The 20,145-nt window shown below is 41.8% G+C and overlaps 3 protein-coding genes across 4 annotated transcripts; 1 reads left to right on the top strand and 2 right to left on the bottom strand.

Annotated features, from left to right (window-relative positions):
• Nucleotides 1-1,317: 1,317 nt before the first annotated feature.
• On the bottom strand, nt 1,318-8,287 carry LOC121555200 (cysteine-rich with EGF-like domain protein 2). The gene is made up of 10 exons (XM_041869043.1): nt 7,917-8,287; nt 7,415-7,497; nt 7,111-7,221; nt 6,786-6,877; nt 6,521-6,697; nt 6,265-6,363; nt 6,070-6,153; nt 5,806-5,901; nt 3,772-3,912; nt 1,318-1,637 (listed from the first exon to the last, which is right to left on the bottom strand). Exons 1-10 carry the CDS (start codon nt 8,046-8,048, stop codon nt 1,579-1,581), a joined length of 1,074 nt encoding a protein of 357 aa, XP_041724977.1. The 5' UTR covers nt 8,049-8,287; the 3' UTR covers nt 1,318-1,578.
• On the top strand, nt 8,274-12,570 carry LOC121555199 (dol-P-Man:Man(7)GlcNAc(2)-PP-Dol alpha-1,6-mannosyltransferase-like). Of its 2 annotated transcripts, none has more exons than XM_041869042.2 (9): nt 8,274-8,622; nt 8,863-8,995; nt 9,208-9,381; nt 9,865-10,044; nt 10,356-10,459; nt 10,700-10,923; nt 11,113-11,282; nt 11,582-11,657; nt 11,813-12,570. In XM_041869042.2, exons 1-9 carry the CDS (start codon nt 8,464-8,466, stop codon nt 12,045-12,047), a joined length of 1,455 nt encoding a protein of 484 aa, XP_041724976.1. In that variant the 5' UTR covers nt 8,274-8,463; the 3' UTR covers nt 12,048-12,570. The 2 variants fall into 2 exon arrangements, with proteins under 2 accessions (XP_041724976.1, XP_041724975.1); XM_041869041.2 differs by having other exon boundaries at nt 9,865-10,059.
• A 316-nt stretch (nt 12,571-12,886) lies between these two features.
• LOC121554828 (zinc finger BED domain-containing protein 4) lies at nt 12,887-19,768 on the bottom strand. The gene is made up of 2 exons (XM_041868512.2): nt 19,417-19,768; nt 12,887-17,714 (listed from the first exon to the last, which is right to left on the bottom strand). The coding sequence occupies exon 2, from the start codon at nt 17,523-17,525 to the stop codon at nt 13,689-13,691; it is 3,837 nt and encodes a 1,278-aa protein (XP_041724446.2). The 5' UTR covers nt 17,526-17,714; nt 19,417-19,768; the 3' UTR covers nt 12,887-13,688.
• Between the last annotated feature and the right edge of the window lie 377 nt (nt 19,769-20,145).

Genomic DNA, 20,145 nt, shown 5'->3' with positions numbered 1-20,145 from the left:
CCACACACATTTGTGGACTTCTGAAGCCATTTGACAGTTCAGGCAGGGATTTACTCCACAAAAGGGTTAGAATGCAGGCTAAAATAAACATCTGAATGGAGTGTACTAGTTCCTTTTGAAGTGCCTTGGTCTGTGAAAGTCAGCTGCAAAGACTTCCATGTCAATATTCACAGTCTATTGTTGTTTCCGAGCTTGAGAGAGAGAAATGCTGGAAAAGAACAAAGTTGAAGGACTACTCATGGCATCACTAAGTCGCCACAGCAACCTGTTGTGACACAAACACATACTTTCCTCACTGACTGCAATACACTGTTGAGTCGGTGGAGTGTTGCAAGTGGAGCTTTCCTTGTGTTTCCGAGCACTATTAGGGCATCACAAAAACGACTACTACTCCCCCTAACCTATCTACTACTTATCTTTACAAACCTGAATTGCATTTGTTGTATTCCACTGTGTGTAGGCCTATATAGCACAAGTAGGGAGATCTTGGCCCATCTAACTTTACAATGCTGACATAACATCTTGCATCGGGGTGCAAAAAACAAAACCATTATGCACACAAAGATGGGGAATAACATTGAGGTTTCTTGTCAACTGTAATCTCATCTCACTTTTGGCACACATTGCCATTTTGTGCAGATGAAACACTGGAAAAGTACCACAGACAGAGGAGAGGAAATGTGGGCAATAAGTGGTGTGTGTTGGGGGGTGGGGGGGTGTGTGTTCAGTGGAAAGCACCAGCCAGGACAGGTTTCAACTGGCTCCTCATCCAGCTCTAAAGCTGCAAAGACAGTCAAAACAACTTACATCATCCCTTGGGGGGGTGAAAAGCAGGTTAGTGGGATATGCTGCCTTTGATCAGGAACAGATAACTATTGAAAGATGATGATTTAGGATCAGGGTCATACAAAAACACACATTTCACTAGCTGATCCACAAGACATGGTCGTCAATCTTTTCAATTGCCTAACCCTAAAATAATACCACATTTGATCTATTTCATATCAAACAAAAAAACAGTACATTTCATTCTGCCGATTCATCCAACTAACAGCTGATTTGAGATTTCTTCTGTGGTTAGAGTGCCACTCTGTGTTCAACTTTGAAAACTACAACAGTATTTCAATTGAATTGACTGCACCCAAGAAGATGTCTTAGGCACTGCTAATCCAGAAAGATCCAGAATCAGACATATGCACCATAATTTCTGTTCTCAAACTTTATTTGAATTACGTTCAAAATCCTGCATGAATTTAAAAACCAGACAACAATAGACAACAATTGTTGGGTTAACCACAGAAACAACAAGAACCAGAGTACTTGGGGGTTGAACCTTTATTTTCTCAGCCATTCTGTTGGCTGCCCATCCATGATCCACAGGTATAAAAGTCTGTAAAGACTGCAGTATGCATGTTGAGTGTTCAATAACTGCCATGTAGTCCCAATGCTTTAAAAGGAGTGGCCTCAAGATATTCTGATGCTGTGAGCTATAGGGGTGTAGTCTCACGGGTGACACCCACTTCATAATTTACTCCAAATGCTCTTCCTGGTTTGTTCCTATTGGTTCATTTCCTGAGGTCAAAGGTCCTCGTGCTCTTCTGGATGTTTCACTGTTTCAGCCACTTCCTCATTCTCCTCTGAAGGTAACAAAGACAAAACCACAAGCACTTGAAAATAAGAACTGACCAGCGCTGGAAGTCCCACACTCCTCAACTCATCTGCTGTACAAGGCAACACAATATCCTTTCCTTATGTGTTTATTTTGTCTTTATGTATAGTGTATGCTGAAAAGGGAATGACCTCATTGAGGACTTTGAAGTTTCTCTAATTCTAACACATACAGTGGGGAAAAAAAGTATTTAGTCAGCCACCAATTGTGCAAGTTCTCCCACTTAAAAAGATGAGAGAGGCCTGTAATTTTCTTCATAGGTACACGTCAACTATGACAGACAAAATGAGAAAATAAAATCCAGAAAATCACATTGTAGGATTTTTTATGAATTTATTTGCAAATTATGGTGGAAAATAAGTATTTGGTCAATAACAAAAGTTTCTCAATACTTTGTTATATACCCTTTGTTGGCAATGACACAGGTCAAACGTTTTCTGTAAGTCTTCACAAGGTTTTCGAACACTGTTGCTGGTATTTTGGCCCGTTCCTCCATGCAGATCTCCTCTAGAGCAGTGTTGTTTTGGGGCTGTCGCTGGGCAACACGGACTTTCAACTCCCTCCAAATATTTTCTATGGGGTTGAGATCTGGAGACTGGCTAGGCCACTCCAGGACCTTGAAATGCTTCTTACGAAGCCACTCCTTCGTTGCCCGGGCGGTGTGTTTGGGATCATTGTCATGCTGAAAGACCCAGCCACGTTTCATCTTCAATGCCCTTGCTGATGGAAGGAGGTTTTCACTCAAAATCTCACGATACATGGCCCCATTCATTCTTTCCTTTACACGGATCAGTCGTCCTGGTCCCTTTGGAGAAAAACAGCCCCAAAGCATGATGTTTCCACCCCCATGCTTCACAGTAGGAATGGTGTTCTTTGGATGCAACTCAGCATTCTTTGTCCTCCAAACACGACGAGTTGAGTTTTTACCAAAAAGTTATATTTTGGTTTCATCTGACCATATGACATTCTCCCAATCCTCTTCTGGATCATCCAAATGCACTCTAGCAAACTTCAGACGGGCCTGGACATGTACTGGCTTAAGCATGGGGACACGTCTGGCACTGCAGGATTTGAGTCCCTGGCGGCGTAGTGTGTTACTGATGGTAGGCTTTGTTAATTTGGTCTCAGCTCTCTGCAGGTCATTCACTAGGTCCCCCGTGTGGTTCTGGGATTTTTTGCTCACCGTTCTTGTGATCATTTTGACCCCACGGGGTGAGATCTTGCGTGGAGCCCCAGATCGAGGGAGATTATCAGTGGTCTTGTATGTCTTCCATTTCCTAATAATTGCTCCCACAGTTGATTTATTCAAACCAAGCTGCTTACCTATTGCAGATTCAGTCTTCCCAGCCTGGTGCAGGTCTACAATTTTGTTTCTTGTGTCCTTTGACAGCTCTTTGGTCTTGGCCATAGTGGAGTTTGGAGTGTGACTGTTTGAGGTTGTGGACAGGTGTCTTTTATACTGATAACAAGTTCAAACAGGTGCCATTAATACAGGTAACGAGTGGAGGACAGAGGAGCCTCTTAAAGAAGAAGTTACAGGTCTGTGAGAGCCAGAAATCTTGCTTGTTTGTAGGTGACCAAATACTTATTTTCCACCATAATTTGCAAATAAATTCATAAAAAATCCTACAATGTGATTTTCTGATTTTTTTTCCTCAATTTGTCTGTCATATTTGACGTGTACCTATGATGAAAATTACAGGCCGCTCTCATCTTTTTAAGTGGGAGAACTTGCACAATTGGTGGCTGACTAAATACTTTTTTCCCCCACTGTACTTGCTTGAGCATGCACTAATGTCAAATATAGATTCAACTAAGAGAACCAAGAGTAATCTGATTCAACTGCACCTGCAGTATTTCATAGAGTATACTGTTACTGTAGTAGTAACTACAGTGTACTTTACCTGCCAAATCAGATTGATTTGGATTTAATTACATTCATGGTTGTGGTCGACAAGACTTATTATGCAGAATGAAGTTACATAAAAAAACAATATTTCAATAACAAGATAACTAACTACACTCAATTAAAGTATGTCATCATGTATAAAATGCATTTTAAAATCATAAATCAACTAGTCCAGATTGTTATTATTGATTACCTGGCTCGGGTATTTTGACACAGACTCCGTCCTGTTCCTCGTACCTGCTGGCACAGATACAGATGTAGCTTCCTTTGTTGTTCACACACTCCTGGTTCTCCGCAGTACACACAGCGTCAGGCTGCTCACACTCGTTCACATCTGTACAGAGAACAGATCAACAATCAATTATGATTTTTATTTTTTTACATTTATAGAAAGCATTAACTCCCCTCTGTGTACTTATTTCATGACTCTAGAACCAAGATTATGTATTCAAAATAGCTTCTTAAGTTTTATAATTGTATGTTCGTTAATGGGAAAATTGTCATTTTTGTCAATTTCATGCTGTTCGTATGTGGCTGCTATGAACGTGAACTGTGTTTGCGTGTGATCAGGGGAGTATTCATTCTGGCAATTCTGTTGAAAAACGTTTCTTAAAACGGAAGTAAACGGAATGGGGATAAACATACTTGAATTTGTCCAATAGAAACTCTCGTTTGCAACTGTTGAAATAATGATTACACCATAGATCAGCTAGATGAAGGGAAGAGTGTGCAAGGCAGTATTGAATGTGTCACGGTCTGTCACCTTGATTACTTTCATTTCTCTCGACCAGTGCACCTACATTGTAAACTTTCATTCATAGACTAGGTTGTAGCAACCTCATGATGGGTATAGGGAACATTTGAGTATTATGCAGTAGCCTAAACTTATCGATGTTACATTGAGCTGAGTGAATAGAATATGAATGACAGTCATCCAATATGCTGTAATAGAAATAAGGCCATGCTCATAAAACAAATAATCATCCTCCCTCATCTTAAACGTCACCGACCGCCAAGGAGTTACAAGCACGTCAATAAGCATTCAACAACGTCCATAAGTCATTCCCATTTCATTTAAAGTTGCAATATGTAACTTTTTGGGCGACCCGACCAAATTCACATAGAAATGTGAGTTATAGATCTGTTATTCTCATTGAACGCAAGTCTACGAAGCGGTAGATCTGTTCCATGTGTGTTATTTCTATGCTTCACGTTTTTAAGTATTTTACTTTCAGTTTTGTACACCAGCTTCAAACAGCTGAAAATACAACATTTTTGGTTATGGAAAATATATTTCACAGCAGTTTAGATGGTACAATGATTCTCTACACTATACTTGCTTGTTTTGTCACAAAATGAAATTATGCAAACCATTAGAATTTCAGCAACCAGGCAATGGCGGAGTGATTTCTGCATAGTGCATCTTTAAAACATAAAAGGATATTTAAGCAAAGTATCTGACTGTCTGTTAAAACATGGATATTGGTTTAGCATGTAGAGAAATGTAGGGATAGCATTGCAGTGCGAGGGGTAATGTGCTGTATCGTCCTGCCTTTAAGGTAGTGTCCAGACTACGGACATACCTCCATTGTGGACGAGTTACTCTATGTCCAAGACTACTGCCTCTCTGTTACTGGCCAACAGGGTACGCAGGCTGGACAACTGACAGTGGCTACATCAGGGATGGAAAAAATGAAGGATAAAATAATGAAAAATGACAGAAGGGTTGAAGGAAAGAAGGGAGGGAGGGAGGGAGGGAGGAAAGGAATGAAGATACTTCCTTAGTATTCCACCAGGGCCATACTGGTGAGATGTCCTAGCTGCAAGTATGAGTAACTGCATGTGGAATGTGCCTGAAAGTGGGCATTGCGAGAAAATAAAAATAAAAAGTGTGAGGATCAACACCAGTGGGTGTGTCGAAACCTAACAGCTAATTGGGCAGATTGGTTGTCACTCAAGACTTTTGCATGGCTGCTTCCTTGTAGCATTTTAGATAAGCTGGTTAGGCACGTTAGGAGAATGAGGTTAAGGTTAGGAAAAGGGTTAGGCTTAGCAAAAATGCTACAAGGAAGCAGCAAGCAGCCACGCAAAACGGTCTTGAGTGGCAACCAATCTGCCCAATTAGCTGTTACTTTTCGATACACCCACTTGTGTTGATCCTCCCACTTGTTTTGCAAAGCTCACTTTCAGACACACTCCACTTATGCAGTTACCCATGTCTCCCTACCTGTGCAGGTGCCCTCTGTGTCCTGGTACCCAGGAGCACAGCTCTGGCACTTATCAGGCCCTGCCCCAGTACAGCCTGAACACACCTTGTCACAGCCTGCCAGAGAGGAGAACACAGAGGTCAAATGTTAATACTTGTTTAAAGTTTATTAAAAATAGCTTAGTCATGTTTATATTTTCAGTCCCTAATACAATAGCTGTATCCATCCAACAACATAGTAAATATGGTCCTCTCACTAAGTAGTAGACCACAGTTTTACAGTACCTTTACAGGAGAACGAGCCATCCGTGTTCAGACAGTACTGATCCTCTTTGCAGAGAGGAGGGTCGTTCAAGCACTCGTTCACATCTAGGGTCACAATGAGAAGAAACAGGAAAAGTGAGTTTGATCTTGATGTCAAATTCATGACAGGAAAATTATTTATTATGCCATGGAAAAGTATCAAAATGTCTCTCTCACCAAGACAGGTCCCCTCGTCATCCTCCCCCCAGCCCGTCTTGCACTCCTCACAGTCCTCATTGGTTAGACCAGTGCAGGTCTTGCAGGAGGCGTGACACTCTGTAGTGTAGGGGATTAGTGGGAAAGGTGGTCTGAGATGCATGCCCTGCTCCAAATAGACCCCTAGCCTGTCCCCTAGGCACATTGTTTAGATCTGAAAGGACTGGATGTGTAAACCATTGTTAAAAATAACATGCAAACATAATAAACCAAGTACCTGTGCATAGTGAAAACGTGTCGTTCCTAATTTCACTGAAGTATCCGTCGATGCAGTCCAGACAGAACTCCCCCTTGTAACCATGGTCACAGTTGCACCCGCCGTTACCCCCTCGTGTTCCGTCACCGTCACACACACCATTGCCATGGCAAGGCCTCTCGGAACCCCCCACACAGGCTGTCAGAAGGAAACAGTTGGTTCTCATTCACCCATGGCTGGTTGGTATTAGTCAACTAAATGTGGTTTTGGAGGACTATGTCTTTACCATTGCAATCAGGGCCAAATGTTCCCTTCGAACAGCACACCTTGATGGTATCAATGCAGAACCAATTATACAGATCAGGATGCTTCTTTTGCCTGGATTGGAAGAGCGTGATGTCAAAAATCACAATAGACATTTGAATTGTAGCCTGGAAGTTCAGAGATTCCACAAGGACAAAGATAGTGATAAGGGGTCTTGAAATCTGATGTCAATGGCCTATACTCCAGGAGAAGTAAAAGGCCTAAGTAAGTAAGTAGTAAGGGGTTTTGTGCTAATGGAACATGTGCTGCCCTCTTGTTCTAGCTGAGCAGTCAGGTCAAGTACTCACCTCTTGAACCACCAGGTCTCAAAGTGGTCCTCGTGCTCTTCTACCATGTGGTTACATTCAAAGCTGCTGCTGTCACACAGATTCTCCAGAATCTCAACTAGGCGGATCTCACTGAGGAGAGGGGGAGTGGGAGGAGGGAAAGGGAAGAGGAGACAGAGAAATCAGCTTATATTGTGCCACTGGGTCAACAGCAAATACGTGGTCTGGGTCAGCATGACACATAGGTTTAGCAATCACTGATCAGAGCAAACAGATATGTGATAAGCACAGCAACATGATGATGAGTGGTGTATAGGAATCTTACCTCGTCTCATATTTGGAAAGTGCCCTCTCCTCCCAAGCGGTGTTTCCTCCACCAAAGTTCTGCTTTTTCGTTCGGTCCAATCCCTGTTGGAACAGTAGTGTGAGGATGAAGACTAGCTAACCAGACACTGATTATGGCAGTCATTTGATCAATGGTGAAAATGTAATACAGCACTGTGTCTGATCATTTGGGTGTAAACAGCACACATATGTAAGCTAGTTATTAGGTTCGACTCCCACATTTTAAACTGGTCTAACGTTAATTGACTAGCTGACTGACTAGTATACTGGTGTTATGATGCTCAGTCACATTACATAGCCTACATCAAGGTCAGAAGAGGAAGGCTTAGTTACATGAATGCATTACAAGAACAATACACCATTGTTGGTTGCCCACTGGTAAATAAAAGCACATCAATTGGTTGTGGTTTGAATCAGACCAATTGATAGTCCTGCCCAGCTAGCCAAGGCAAATTATACACAGAAGAACATTTCAAACTTACCTTACTGAAGTTATCAGCTATCTGTTTGCAGGTATTACATGAGCTTTTTAAGTCTTTTACATAGGTGCATTGTGATAGTAAAATAAAAATTAGGCTACAAAATAGCCACAGTAATTGACTGAACGATAGCATTTTGGCTAGCTACAGTAGCTGGATAGCAGTTGAATGACTCGAGGTTTCATATCATAGCTAACGTTACACCTTAGCCACTTGCCAGCAAGCTTCCTATACCTAAAAACGTGCAGCACAGAGTCTAGCCACATATACAACAATTTATTGGAAGTTAGCTAGCGTTATCTATGCAAAGCGTACGAAAGTAATATTTACATGCAGGTAGATAAAAATTGCTACCTTTTTTTTATTTCCGCGTCAGCCTCTTGGTACGATTGTGGCTTGTCGTGATTTGCCATTTTGCTCATCAATCACGTTGAGTACCAATTATATTCCGCCACGCGCGGGACAACCGTCTTCTTTTTACCCACGTGGGAACATATGGTCACGTTTCCATATTTGTGCGCATGCGTCAACTTCCTATCTACTTCAGGTCATGGCAGAGAAGCGGGCTGCGTCTGGGCAATCACTGTTGTTTTTACTAATTTCGGTGACTCTATTACATTTGTTTATTTGTCCTTTTACAAAAGTTGAAGAGAGTTTCAACTTACAGGCAGCGCATGATATTCTTTATCACAGACTTGATTTTGAAAAGGTAAGACTGAGAGCTGCACATACATCAGCCAACTAACGGTAGCTAGCTAACAGTTAGCTAATCTTTACACATGCATTGTGCAAATGCTTGTTGAGAGTGTTACACTTGATATTTTTCATCTCTTGATAAAGCTTTCTGCAACATTACCTGCCCGTAAATCATTTTGTTCCCAGCTAAACAATGACAAATGCCAGAACTCCATTGCTGATGTTGACAGTATTTTTCCCACTATCTCACCAGTATGACCACCATGAATTCCCTGGTGTGGTGCCACGGACATTCCTTGGACCTGTGTTCCTATCAACGGTCTGCTCCCCACTGATCTACCTGCTGTCACTACTGGAGGCTTCCAAATTCTACACACAGCTGATGGGTAAGTCTTGCTACTATTATATGATACCCATAAACAACAGCAGTGCAATAGAGCAGACCTGGGTCCAATAGATTTTTCACTTTTGGGACAACTCAATTGTTTCCATAGTGCCAGACAAGCTAAATCAAGTACAGCTTGATAGGTAAATGACAGGTCTGTACAAATCAGTCCACCTACTCAAATGTATTGATGTGTACCTTTCTGCTGTCCAGTGCGAGGTTGCCTGGGAGTGTGTGTGACGTTAGCTCTATGGCGCATGCAGAGGGAGGTTCGGAGGCAGTTCGGGTCGACAGTTGCGGGACTGTTCTGTCTCACCTGCGCCTCACAGTTCCATCTCATGTTCTACAGCACGAGACCCCTCCCCAATGTATTTGCACTGCCAATAGGTAAGAGACACTGACTGATATATTGAAGACATGATTGTAGTGTAAAACTATCTTGGATGAAAATCTTCTATACAAATTTTTTCAGTATAACTTATGTATCAAATTACTGTTGGAGACCAGCCTCATGTAGGATAAAATCTATAATATAAATGTCCACCAATGTGTTAAAGGTGCTACACATTCCACTATTTGACGAACTGACTTGTTGGAAAGGTGGCATCCTATGACAGTGCCACGTTGAAAGTCACTGAGCTCTTCAGTAAGGCCATTATACTACCACTGTTTGTCTATGGAGATTGCATGGATGGGTGCTCTTTTATACACCTGTCAGCGACGGGTGTGGCTGGAATAGCCGAATCCACTAATTTGAAGGGGTGTCCACATACTTTTGTATGTAGTGTATTTTAGGAGAGTCCTTTCTTCCAGTAGTTTCTCTGATGTTAATCTTATGCAGTAAAACGGTCTGTTCTGTTTTCTTCCTAGTCCTGTTGGCGTTCACTGCATGGATGGGGCAGAGGTACGGGTCCTTCATCTGTCTCTCTGCTCTCATCATCATCGTGTTTAGATCAGAACTGTGTCTCTACCTGGGTCTTATGCTGCTCATGTCACTACTGAGCAGGAGGCTGGGGATCCTCCAACTGCTCTACTATGCCATTCCTGCAGGTGCTTTGTCACTAGGTGAACGATAAGATATTGATACTGACTATAACCTAAATGTTGCTATTTTGTGTTCCCATTGTAAATATGTTATCAGCAACATTAATTCTGGTCCTGGAGAACTACAGGGTGTGCAGGCTTTTGCTCAAGCCCAGCACTAACACAGCTGGCTAAGCTACAGTAGTTAGATGAGTCGGGTGTGCTGTAGCTTGCCTGGAACAAATGCATACATACCCTGTAGTTTTTCAGGAATAGAAGTGTTATAAATATATAAGCTCTTTAGATGAACGTCTAATTTTATCTTCTGTCTCTTTCAGCTTTGACTGTCGGCATTGACTCATTCTTCTGGAATAAGCTGATTTGGCCCGAGGGCCAGGTACTCTGGTACAACACCATCCTGAACAAGAGCTCCAACTGGGGAATATCCTTCACTTCACTAAATGCTTGTTATAAACTTATAACAACAATGCCCACTCAGTCAACTAATTAAATCATGCAACGCAGCTTTAGACACCTGCTTCTCCTTGATCGATTCTGAGTTAGTGTAAACATTTGTGATAATATTATGAAAGTAATGGGTTAATTTTCCACTCATCAGAGAGCCCACTTGTGACCTGAAAACAACAACTTGCTAGCTTTCCTTGACTTTCTCCCCCAGTAAACCTCCCCCTTTCTGTGGTACTTCTACTCTGCTCTGCCCCGTGCCCTGGGCTGCGCAGTGCTGTTCGTCCCCCTAGGCCTACTGGACAGACGGACGCGCATCCTGCTGCTGCCTACTGTAGGATTTATCCTGCTCTACTCTTTCCTGCCCCACAAGGAGCTACGCTTTATCCTCTACACCTTCCCTGTACTGAATATAGTGGCCGCACGGGGCTGCTCCTTCATGTAAGGAGAGAAAGGCTGTTATTGGCATGATTGTTGTCTGTTCAGGGAGGTCAATTTAGTATAATAATGTTGCAAAAACATGACTAGTGCTTATTTTGACATTTATGGCCTTTAGGATGATGGAGTCACAGTTCAGAGAAACCACATTATATAATAATGTTGAAAACTTTTTAATTCTCGGTCCGACAGTCTGAACAACTACCACAAATCTTGGATGTATAAACTTGGCTCCTTAATCGTGGTTGGCCAGTTGGTGACAAATGCTGCATACTCCAGCATATCGCTGTACGTGTCCCATCACAACTACCCTGGAGGCAGGGGGATGCAGGTACTACATAAACTAGTACCGTCTACATCAGGTAAGAGCAGTGATGTAGTGGAAGGTAAATGCACATCAAGGCTGTTTAGACACCTTTCTTATTTTGACCGAGCATTTAACCACCATTTGCTGAAAAACGTATTGAAAGTATAGTAGGGAGCGTTAATTTACTCGCCACTATCAGTGTTTACCCACTTTTTTTTTTTTTTTACCACTATATCACTTGGTAAGAGGTTATCAATTTTTAGTTATCATACCAGTTATAAAGTCAGTGAGGAAAGTGTAATGGTTGCAAAAACACTGATTAAAGGCTGTATGTAATCAATTGCTTCTCCTCAGATGTCTCTGTTCATATTGATGTATTTGCTGCCCAAACTGGAGTGTCACGTTTCTTAGAACTGAACAGAAACTGGAGGTTAGTTTGACTAGGTATTCTATTCTGGAATATAACTGTTTCCAACCTTCTAAAAGCATTCTTTATTTGTAAGTCGCTCTGGATAAGAGCGTCTGCTAAATGACGTAATGTAAATATAAAAATTCTAAGGATTCAGCTTTGTGTTCTATTGTCAGGTATGACAAGAGAGAAGACATTGGCCCTGGACACCCTGATATGAAGACATACTCCCATGTTCTGATGGAGGCCAATGCCACCCAGATAGCATTACTCAAAGGCTCCCACATGCCTTTGGCCTTCATCCAAGGTTACAGCAACATGACGTTGAATGCCTTTCGGTTTCCTTTCTTCAGTATAAACCTGGGAGGCAAACTGGTGTTGCTAGAAAGAGTACCTGACCCTTCCAGTTGAACTGAGTACAGTGTCGTTTTTCAGGATTTAGTATTTTCTCATGACCAAATTGTAGTGTTCTGTTGTTTTCCATCACTCTTTTGGGATATAAGTTGGTTGATATAAGCCAGGTATTGGTGGAATACACTGATAGGATCACCTTTATTTATTTGTTTATGTAAATGACTCAAACGTGTCCCAGGCCAGCTTAGTTCTCCATTCACATGCAAAGAAAGTATATATAGACCTTTCATTACTTCAACTGAAAATGATCCATGACAATGCACTTATCCTCCAATTTTACTCCACCAAACCAGGTAACTGGTTTACTGTCTTTAACACTTTCTTAAAATGAAGTGGTCAGATAACCACAGTTCAATAATTGCAATCCTTCAAAACTGCATTTCTTTTTTTTCTGAAATAAGTTCAAAGAACTTATGCTATTGCTCCATTTTGTGTTTTGTATGCATTTATAGTTTCCCATATGAACAAAACCACTCATCATTAGCTTTGGAATAAAACTGAAGAGGAAATGTGAAAAATACATTGTCCTGTTTGTTGATTTAAAAGGAAGTACTTGCACCACTTGAGGCAATATTACATGCTTCTAGAGACCACAGTTTTCAGAAATGTTACATTTAAGTGTTGCAAATAGACAACATTCGCTGGTGACTCTGTTCCCCATGACAGTGATATGTGTGGGTCTTGTTTAGTAGGGAGAACACTAAGTGAAACTGGCAGGTAGTGTCTGAACTTTTCTAGTAAGAACATATTTTGTTGCCAAACATTTTGCTACAGTGTCCCCTACCGAACATGGCCATTTTTGTACACAAAACATTGAAAAGAACAGGAACAAAGGATTACATAAGAAACCTTTATTTACAAATGACCACAATATTTGCATGGTTCCAGTCTGAATGCTTCCACATTTATCAAATTAAGTTCAGAAATCATTATACAAATGTACAGTACATTTTACTTGACAACCCATAATTTAATCCCTTGAAAATAAACTTAAAATTGTGCTAAAGAGACGTATATTTCAAACAAAATGCCTCCGGAAAATACAGCAATATCTTGCATAATATTAAAAAATATTTCAGCAAGTAAAAAGTTATTTCTAAAATCGACAGTACCATGAGCCACAAATTCACAATGAAATAATTAAATAACAAACTTAACATCTTTCAGTCACAGCATTTATTTTTGGGTCATGTGTTCATTTAGAAAACAACCCAGCATCTTGTTTCTAATATTTTAAGCCATTTAAATTGAAAAACTTGATTTGCGCATCAAAGTATTTACAGCATTTTGACCTGAATTGGTTTTGGATAAGGCACAAGGAGAGAGAAGACAAAACTTTGACATTGAAAAAAATTAAAAGACAGGAACAAATATTCACAAGCCCTACCGCTAAATACACCCCTCCCTCCCTCACACTTTTCACCGAGTCTCTGACTGATGCAAGTTCTAAGGTGTTTTGACAGTAGTACACAAAATGCAATTAAGAAAAACCTCATTAACAATTCCAAATGCGCTCATGTTTTGAAAATGAACCTCAGTGTAATATCTATTCTCCTTCAGTTACCCCTGAATCTAAAAAGGGTCATTTCACAGTTCTATGGATCTTGATAAGGAGCTCCTCATAAACAATGGTTTTAATCAGTGCTGATAATAAATTAAGGGTAGGTTGACCTTTAGAAAGAGAAGCCCCTCCATGTTTTCTAGTAATGGCATGGGCTGATTCAGAGCGCAATTCACACTGGCTGTGCTGAACAGAATCTCTGCTGGGACAATGCTGGGAGGGCAGCCCACATAGCGGACAGCGACCTTGGCAAGGTCAGGCCACAGTAACTTCTTCAGGTTCCAATAGTCCAGTGGATCACAGCTTTGATCAAGTATGTCCTCCTCCAAGTATTCCAGCACTGCCAGCTCTGATGATTTTGGCTTGTCCTCCTGTTTTATCTTGTGTCTGATGTCATCCATGAGCGCCCAGAGGTTGTCCTTGTTGTTTGAGGGAGAGCCGTTTGATGAAGCTGGGACCTCTCCACCACATCCGTTGGATAGTGAAGGCTTTGTCTCAATTGAGGTAGAATGGGACACCTGAAGTTCACTGATGAGGTCTTGTTTGCATTGCTCCGCCTGTTCCTCTGTGAACAAGGAAGTCTTGTACCGCGGGTCCAGCATTGTCGCCCAAGTGTACCTGGGGTCGTGTAGGGTCGACGACATCCTGCTCACCATCGCTTCCTTCAGAGACTTGAGCATGTTGTCAATGCCCATTGTCTCGTCGAAGAGCATGTCTATCTTCCGGTTGAGGATGTGTATCAGTGGTATGACTTGACCCAGAGTGGCGGTGCGATTGCTCATCTCCCTGCAGGCCACTTCGAAGGGCTTCAATGCATTGCACACCGACTGCATCACTTCCCACTGATCGCAACTGATCATTTCCCTGAAGTTGCACTCTATCGACATCTCGTCGACCGCTTTCTTTTGTTCCACCAGACGTTCAAGCATGAAGAAGGATGTCCTCCATTTTGAGGGAACGTCCTGGATGAGGCCATTTTCAGGTAGCTGGTAAACCTTCTGCAGTTCGGCCAACTTCTCCTTTGCTTTGTCTGAGCGATACACGCGCTCGCAGATCTTCCGAGCGATGCTTAGAAGGTTCTGGACCATCCTCTGACTCTTTATGGCTTCGCTCACAATTAGGTCTATGGTGTGTCCAAAGCACTGCATGATGACATGGTCGTTGTCCTCCAGGACATTTGCAATGGCATTGTTGTCGGTTACAGTGAATCCTTTCTTCAGCCCTAAGGAGCTGATCCAGGTGTCCCAGAAGTATTCGAGCTGCTTCTGTATATTTAGCATGTCATGGTCACAGTCTATCTGTGACACACTGAGGAGAGCGGAGCAGTGAAAGTCCTCGCCCTGAGGTCTAACACATGATTCGTATGAAACCCAGTGGGCAGTAAGAGTCAGATATTCCCGAGTCTGGCTAGTGACCCAGATGCTTGTTGTGAAATGAACGATACCACTCTCAGCCTCTTTCAGGTGTGTGAGAACAACCTCCTTCACCCTCTCATACATGTCTGGTATGGCAGTGCTGGTGAAATACGAAGAGGAGGGTAGAGAATACTGAGGTTGAAGGTACTCCAGTAATCGGTTCAAACCTGTGTTCTCTACTAGGGCTGATGGCTGAAGATCCAGTGCAAGCATTTCAGCAACGAGTTTGGTGATTTTTTTGGCAACCGGGTGGTATTCATCAAATCTTTCACAGTTTTCGTCATACACAGAAGAAGTGTCCATGAGTTCATGTTTAACGTGAATTTCAGCAGACGGCACATCACCTGAGATAGTACTGTTACTTTCAAGAACATTTCCATGAAATCTCTGCATGTGCCTGAATAAACAACTAGTTCCAAGGTTTGTCGTCTTTTTGCCCCGACTTATTGTGCGGCTACAGTGCAAGCAAACCACCTTAGTGGGATCGGAAGGGGAAATAGAAAAATGATTCCACAACTTTGATGTCTTTTTACTGAACACAGAGTTATGTGGCTTTTTCTCTTTGGCAGGGCTGTTAGTTAGTTTGGCTGGAACAGCCTCAGCGGCAGAGAGAGTAGCGTAGGGATGAGGTGAGGAGTCCTTATCATTTGTGATTTTTTGGTTTTTGAGGACATCAGGGTGCCTTCTCATTAGATGCCTCATCAAACAGCTGGTTCCAAAGTCACCCCGTTTCCCCCGGCTGATGACACAGGGGCAGTATCGGCAGAGGGCTTTAAGCTGATCCACTGGAGAGACGATGAAATGGTGCCACACTTCGGATTTCACCCGTTTCATGATTTTTTTGTTTTGTTGGAAAATTGAACTCGCCAGATCCTCTTTCAGGCCTGAGCCCTCTAGGGACAGATCGCACGGTGAGGAAGGTAAAGGAACATCCTCATCTCGGAATCCAAAGCAGAGATTGAGGGAGGAATCCTGTTCTGATTGGTTTATTGTGTCATCAGACTCCTCCTTCACATCCATGCTTTCATCTTCGTTATGGGGCACTTCGTCAGATATTGTTTCTGGGGAGGATGGAGCAAAGGGGGATTCTTTTTTAATGTTCACTACTGAGTCCTGATGCAGCTGAGAGCGAGACAATAGTGTTGGTGGGTTTGTATATGGTGGTGGGATGTTCGAGCCCTGTCCATTTTCTTCCATGACAATTTCTCTGTGGGCTCTCCACATATGGCGAATCAGACAGCTAGTGCCCAAGTCCTTTCCATTTTTACCCCTGCTAAATTCATTCATGCAGTGTATGCATACTGCTTTGGAACTGTCAGCAGGTGACAGGTAGAAATGCTTCCACACAGCTGATCTTCTACGAGAACTTGAGTTTTTGGGACTTGCAGTGAGGCGCTCACACCCACCTCCATCCATCACTTTTTTATGGTTGTTGTTGGAATGTGAGGATGAGACTGTGCCAGTGTCGTTTTTGGCACCCTTTTCTAGTTTTGGTTCGAGTTTTGGTAACACTTCTTTGGATGATGATATGTCAGAGCCCTCTGCTGGAGAGGTGGACGGTGAAGAGTTATTTTGTGAATCGGGAGTAGTAATGCTAGCTGCCAGGCTTCCATTATTTGATGAATTTGAGGGGGGTATTACAGATGAGGCAACAGAAGCAGTCAGAGTATTTGAGGAGAGGTCGCCATCTTGTAAAAGCACAGTGGGGTGAGCCCTTCGTACGTGCCTCATTAAACAACTTGTACTGAGGTCCTTCTCGTTCTTACCTCGACTGAACTCTTTCATACAGTACATACAGATTGCTTTGGTACTATCGCGTGGAGATATGCAGAAATGGTTCCAGGCAGGGGATTTCTTCCTGGGATTAGCGTTAGCGGGACTTCTCATGGATGACAATAGGCTTTGAGTGACAGCATCCATCGCAACATCATAAAGAGTGCTTGTGTACCCACTAAGCATACTACTGTAATCATCTGTATTGTCTCTAGTAACAAAGGGGCCTACAGAACTATCATACGATAACCTTTCATCCTCTTGGGTCCCCTCCTCCATACTGTTTGGATCCTCCTCTTCCTCAATATGTTCAGATGTGTCATTTTCTATCTTGACCTCAGTGTTTAGATGTAGGCTTTTGTTTGAAATGGCTGGAGAAGTAGGCCTAAGAGAGTCCTCTTTGTCACATGCCTCATCTGCTTCATTGACAGACTCATTAATTGTTAATTGTCCATCAACCTGAGAAATAGATAAGTTGTCTGGTTCCTCCTCGTGAATAGAAGCCACAGGGGAAGAGTCTTTAGCCAGTGTTTTAGACGGACAAGAGGTTTTTGTGTCTGCAGTGTCATGGGGGGTGATGCTGTATGATTTAAACACGTAGCCATCTTGCCCCTCAATTTTTAGACATGTTCCTTTTGCCTCTCTTTTCTTGTTTTCTATGCCATTAGTTTCTGAGTCTACTACATCTTCTTCACTCTTAAGAGAGAGGTCTTCCTCTCCATCCATGTTAGCCGACCAAAGTTCTGCGAGAAAATCAAATTTTCTTATCTAATGCAGCTTGCCAAAAGTTTGAGTCATGGGTGTGTGAGCATTTCTCACACCAACGTTTCAGTCTGTTTGTCCAGATCAGAAGGCGCAAGCTTGTAGTCCATTTTCGAATGTGTCAAGAGAAGTTTCCACCTTTTCTAGTGGGATCTGGAATGAGAGAGAAATTCAATAAACATTTATATTTCAGCAAATAAAAACAAGTTGACAGACTTGAAACTGTTTAACATGTCAGGCTGCAATCCAAAGGACCTCACATTACCCCTAAAACAGATATTGTGTTAGGTTGTATTATATATTAGCCATGCTTAGCAGTAGGACAGTGTAGAGCAGGGGTATTCAACTCTTACCCTACGAGGTCCAGAGCCTGCTGGTTTTCTGTTCTACCTGATAATTAATTGCACCCACCTGGTGTAACAGGTCTAAATCAGTCCCTGATTAGAGAGGAACAACAACAACAAAAATGCAGTGGAACTTGCTTCGAGCTTCAGAGTTGAGTTTGAGGGGTGTAGAGCGATACTAGCCTACCATTATTTAGGTGATATCCCACCCAAAACATTTTAATTCAATTGGTTACAATGTTGGTGCGCATTGCTTCCAGCAATTCATTTTACTTTGGGGTCCTTTAAGCCCCATCTATGACAAAATGTATAGCCTAACATTCATTGGTGACATTTTATCAATATTCAAAGTAGGTATGTTGATAATTTAATGTAAATAAATAATGGGAGTATAACTATCCAATTTATGATTGAAAAATAGCCAAGAACACAATACATTGTTATTGGTTATCAAATTAATAAATTGGTTTCATGGTTGCCACACTAAGTAAACCTACATGGTAGCCACAGTAAGTAAACCTTTTTTTATTAGCAACAATGCCTTTAGTTTGCCTATAAATAAAACTGCTTATTACACAGACACATTGAGTGTTCTTTAATATCAACTAACCCAGAACAAGAGACAAATGGGGAATTCATCGTTATTCATGCATGCAGCCAGTCTGCTACCAGCAAACCACCACGAATGTTATGTTTCACCAATATTGTATCAACCACAGACATAATCCGATCTCACAGGTGATCGGATCATAATTATGTCTGCAATCTAGACAAAACAGCTACAGTAGTATCATACTCCTTTTCTAGCTAGAACGTTATCCAATTGTTAACTAGCTAGTTAGCGTGACAGCTAGCTAGCTAGCTAGTTAGCGTGACAGCTAGCTAGCTAGCTAGCTAGTTAGCTTGACAGCTAGCTACAGTAACCTTATTTCCTGATCCAACGTTAGCTAGCTGGCTAGTACTTTTCCGGGTAGAGTTAGCTAACGAGCAACATCCAGGATTAAGGTGTGACACATTGATTTGCTTTAAAATATTAGCTATTTCACTCACAACTCATAATTTGGAGCCCATTGAGGTAATGCTAAGTGCAAACCCTAATCTAGCTAGCCAAGTTAATAGCAGTGTCTGAGGCTAGCTAGGTATCACATTAAACCTAGCTAGCTACACAAAAACAAACATGCATCCACACACACTTCAGTCATATGGGTTTCTAAACCAGACAGTTTAAACCATAACTTAAAACAGACTATCATTTCAACTACATATATTAAGCAGCCTATTTATTAATTGGGGACAGTGTCCGATACAGTACGGACCCTGGTAGTGCCAGTTAGCTAGGCCGCACAGGGCATAACCTGTCTGGTGAGACAGAACCAGATCCTTCCCTGGTAATGGAACAGAAGAACCACACACACACACAGACCAACCGAATCAGCCCAGCACATTACTCACGACGTTATTTAAAAAAAGAGACCCCTAGAAATCATATTAGACCAAGATAGTATACATACCTTACAATCTTTGTGTATAATTCACTGGGTTTCAGTTACTAAACTATTAAATAAGACACATTTGATTGATCCAGAGTGGGAATTACTTCGTTGCTTTGTCTCCTAGCAGTTCACATTCAGCTGAAGCAGGTCCACACAACGTCGGACGGAAGGAACACGCTTTATGATGTCACTGGGTTGAAGGGTTTTCCAATATGGCGGCAGGGACAATAAAAAAACTAAACATTCGTCGATAAAGCAACACTTCTTAATAGATCAATACGTGCATACTACTTCTTGACAGACGTTATTATGCATGATTGGCATTGTGTACATATGCCATCGCCAATACACGGACAATAATCAATTTTTCTAACGGTGTTGTTTGTTTTCCTCATGTTATCACTGCTCTTAAATTTTAACCTTACCAACGGGGTTTCTTGACCTGAAGCGTCTCTCCCAGGGGCACTGAAACCACGGGTGGGCATATGGTTTACACAACAAAACTCGACATATTTATTCATATAAACATATTTGACTTGGCTTATTTCTAGAAGCACAGGCATTACAAATTGTTATGAAAGGCTTGCTGTATAATAGTCATTGTTCACTAATTACTGCTGAGAACAATGTGAATGTGAAATCTAAATGTTACTATATGTGGAGTGAGTCTAAATTTAGACAGTGTCTCAGCCAGCATGAAACACACATTAAATGGGAATTTGAATGTTAACACAGACTGAACTTTGA

This window comes from Coregonus clupeaformis, chromosome 40, assembly GCF_020615455.1.
Source record: "Coregonus clupeaformis isolate EN_2021a chromosome 40, ASM2061545v1, whole genome shotgun sequence".
Taxonomy (NCBI): domain Eukaryota; kingdom Metazoa; phylum Chordata; class Actinopteri; order Salmoniformes; family Salmonidae; genus Coregonus; species Coregonus clupeaformis.
Note: the sequence above shows the minus strand (reverse complement) of the source record. Positions and strands in the feature narration are given on the sequence as shown.

Excerpts from the sequence above, each read along its gene's own strand:
- LOC121555200 (XM_041869043.1), bottom strand. The coding sequence starts at position 8,048 with ATGCTATCGTTCAGTCAATTACTGTGGCTATTTTGTAGCCTAATTTTT. Across the intron at positions 7,222-7,414 it reads CTTTCCAAATATGAGACGAG|TGAGATCCGCCTAGTTGAGA; the intron begins GTAAGATTCCTA and ends CCCTCTCCTCAG. Across the intron at positions 6,364-6,520 it reads CACGTTTTCACTATGCACAG|AGTGTCACGCCTCCTGCAAG; the intron begins GTACTTGGTTTA and ends CCTACACTACAG.
- LOC121555199 (XM_041869041.2), top strand. The coding sequence starts at position 8,464 with ATGGCAGAGAAGCGGGCTGCGTCTGGGCAATCACTGTTGTTTTTACTA. Across the intron at positions 10,060-10,355 it reads TGCAGGTGCTTTGTCACTAG|CTTTGACTGTCGGCATTGAC; the intron begins GTGAACGATAAG and ends TGTCTCTTTCAG. Across the intron at positions 11,283-11,581 it reads ACTAGTACCGTCTACATCAG|ATGTCTCTGTTCATATTGAT; the intron begins GTAAGAGCAGTG and ends GCTTCTCCTCAG.
- LOC121554828 (XM_041868512.2), bottom strand. The coding sequence starts at position 17,525 with ATGGATGGAGAGGAAGACCTCTCTCTTAAGAGTGAAGAAGATGTAGTA.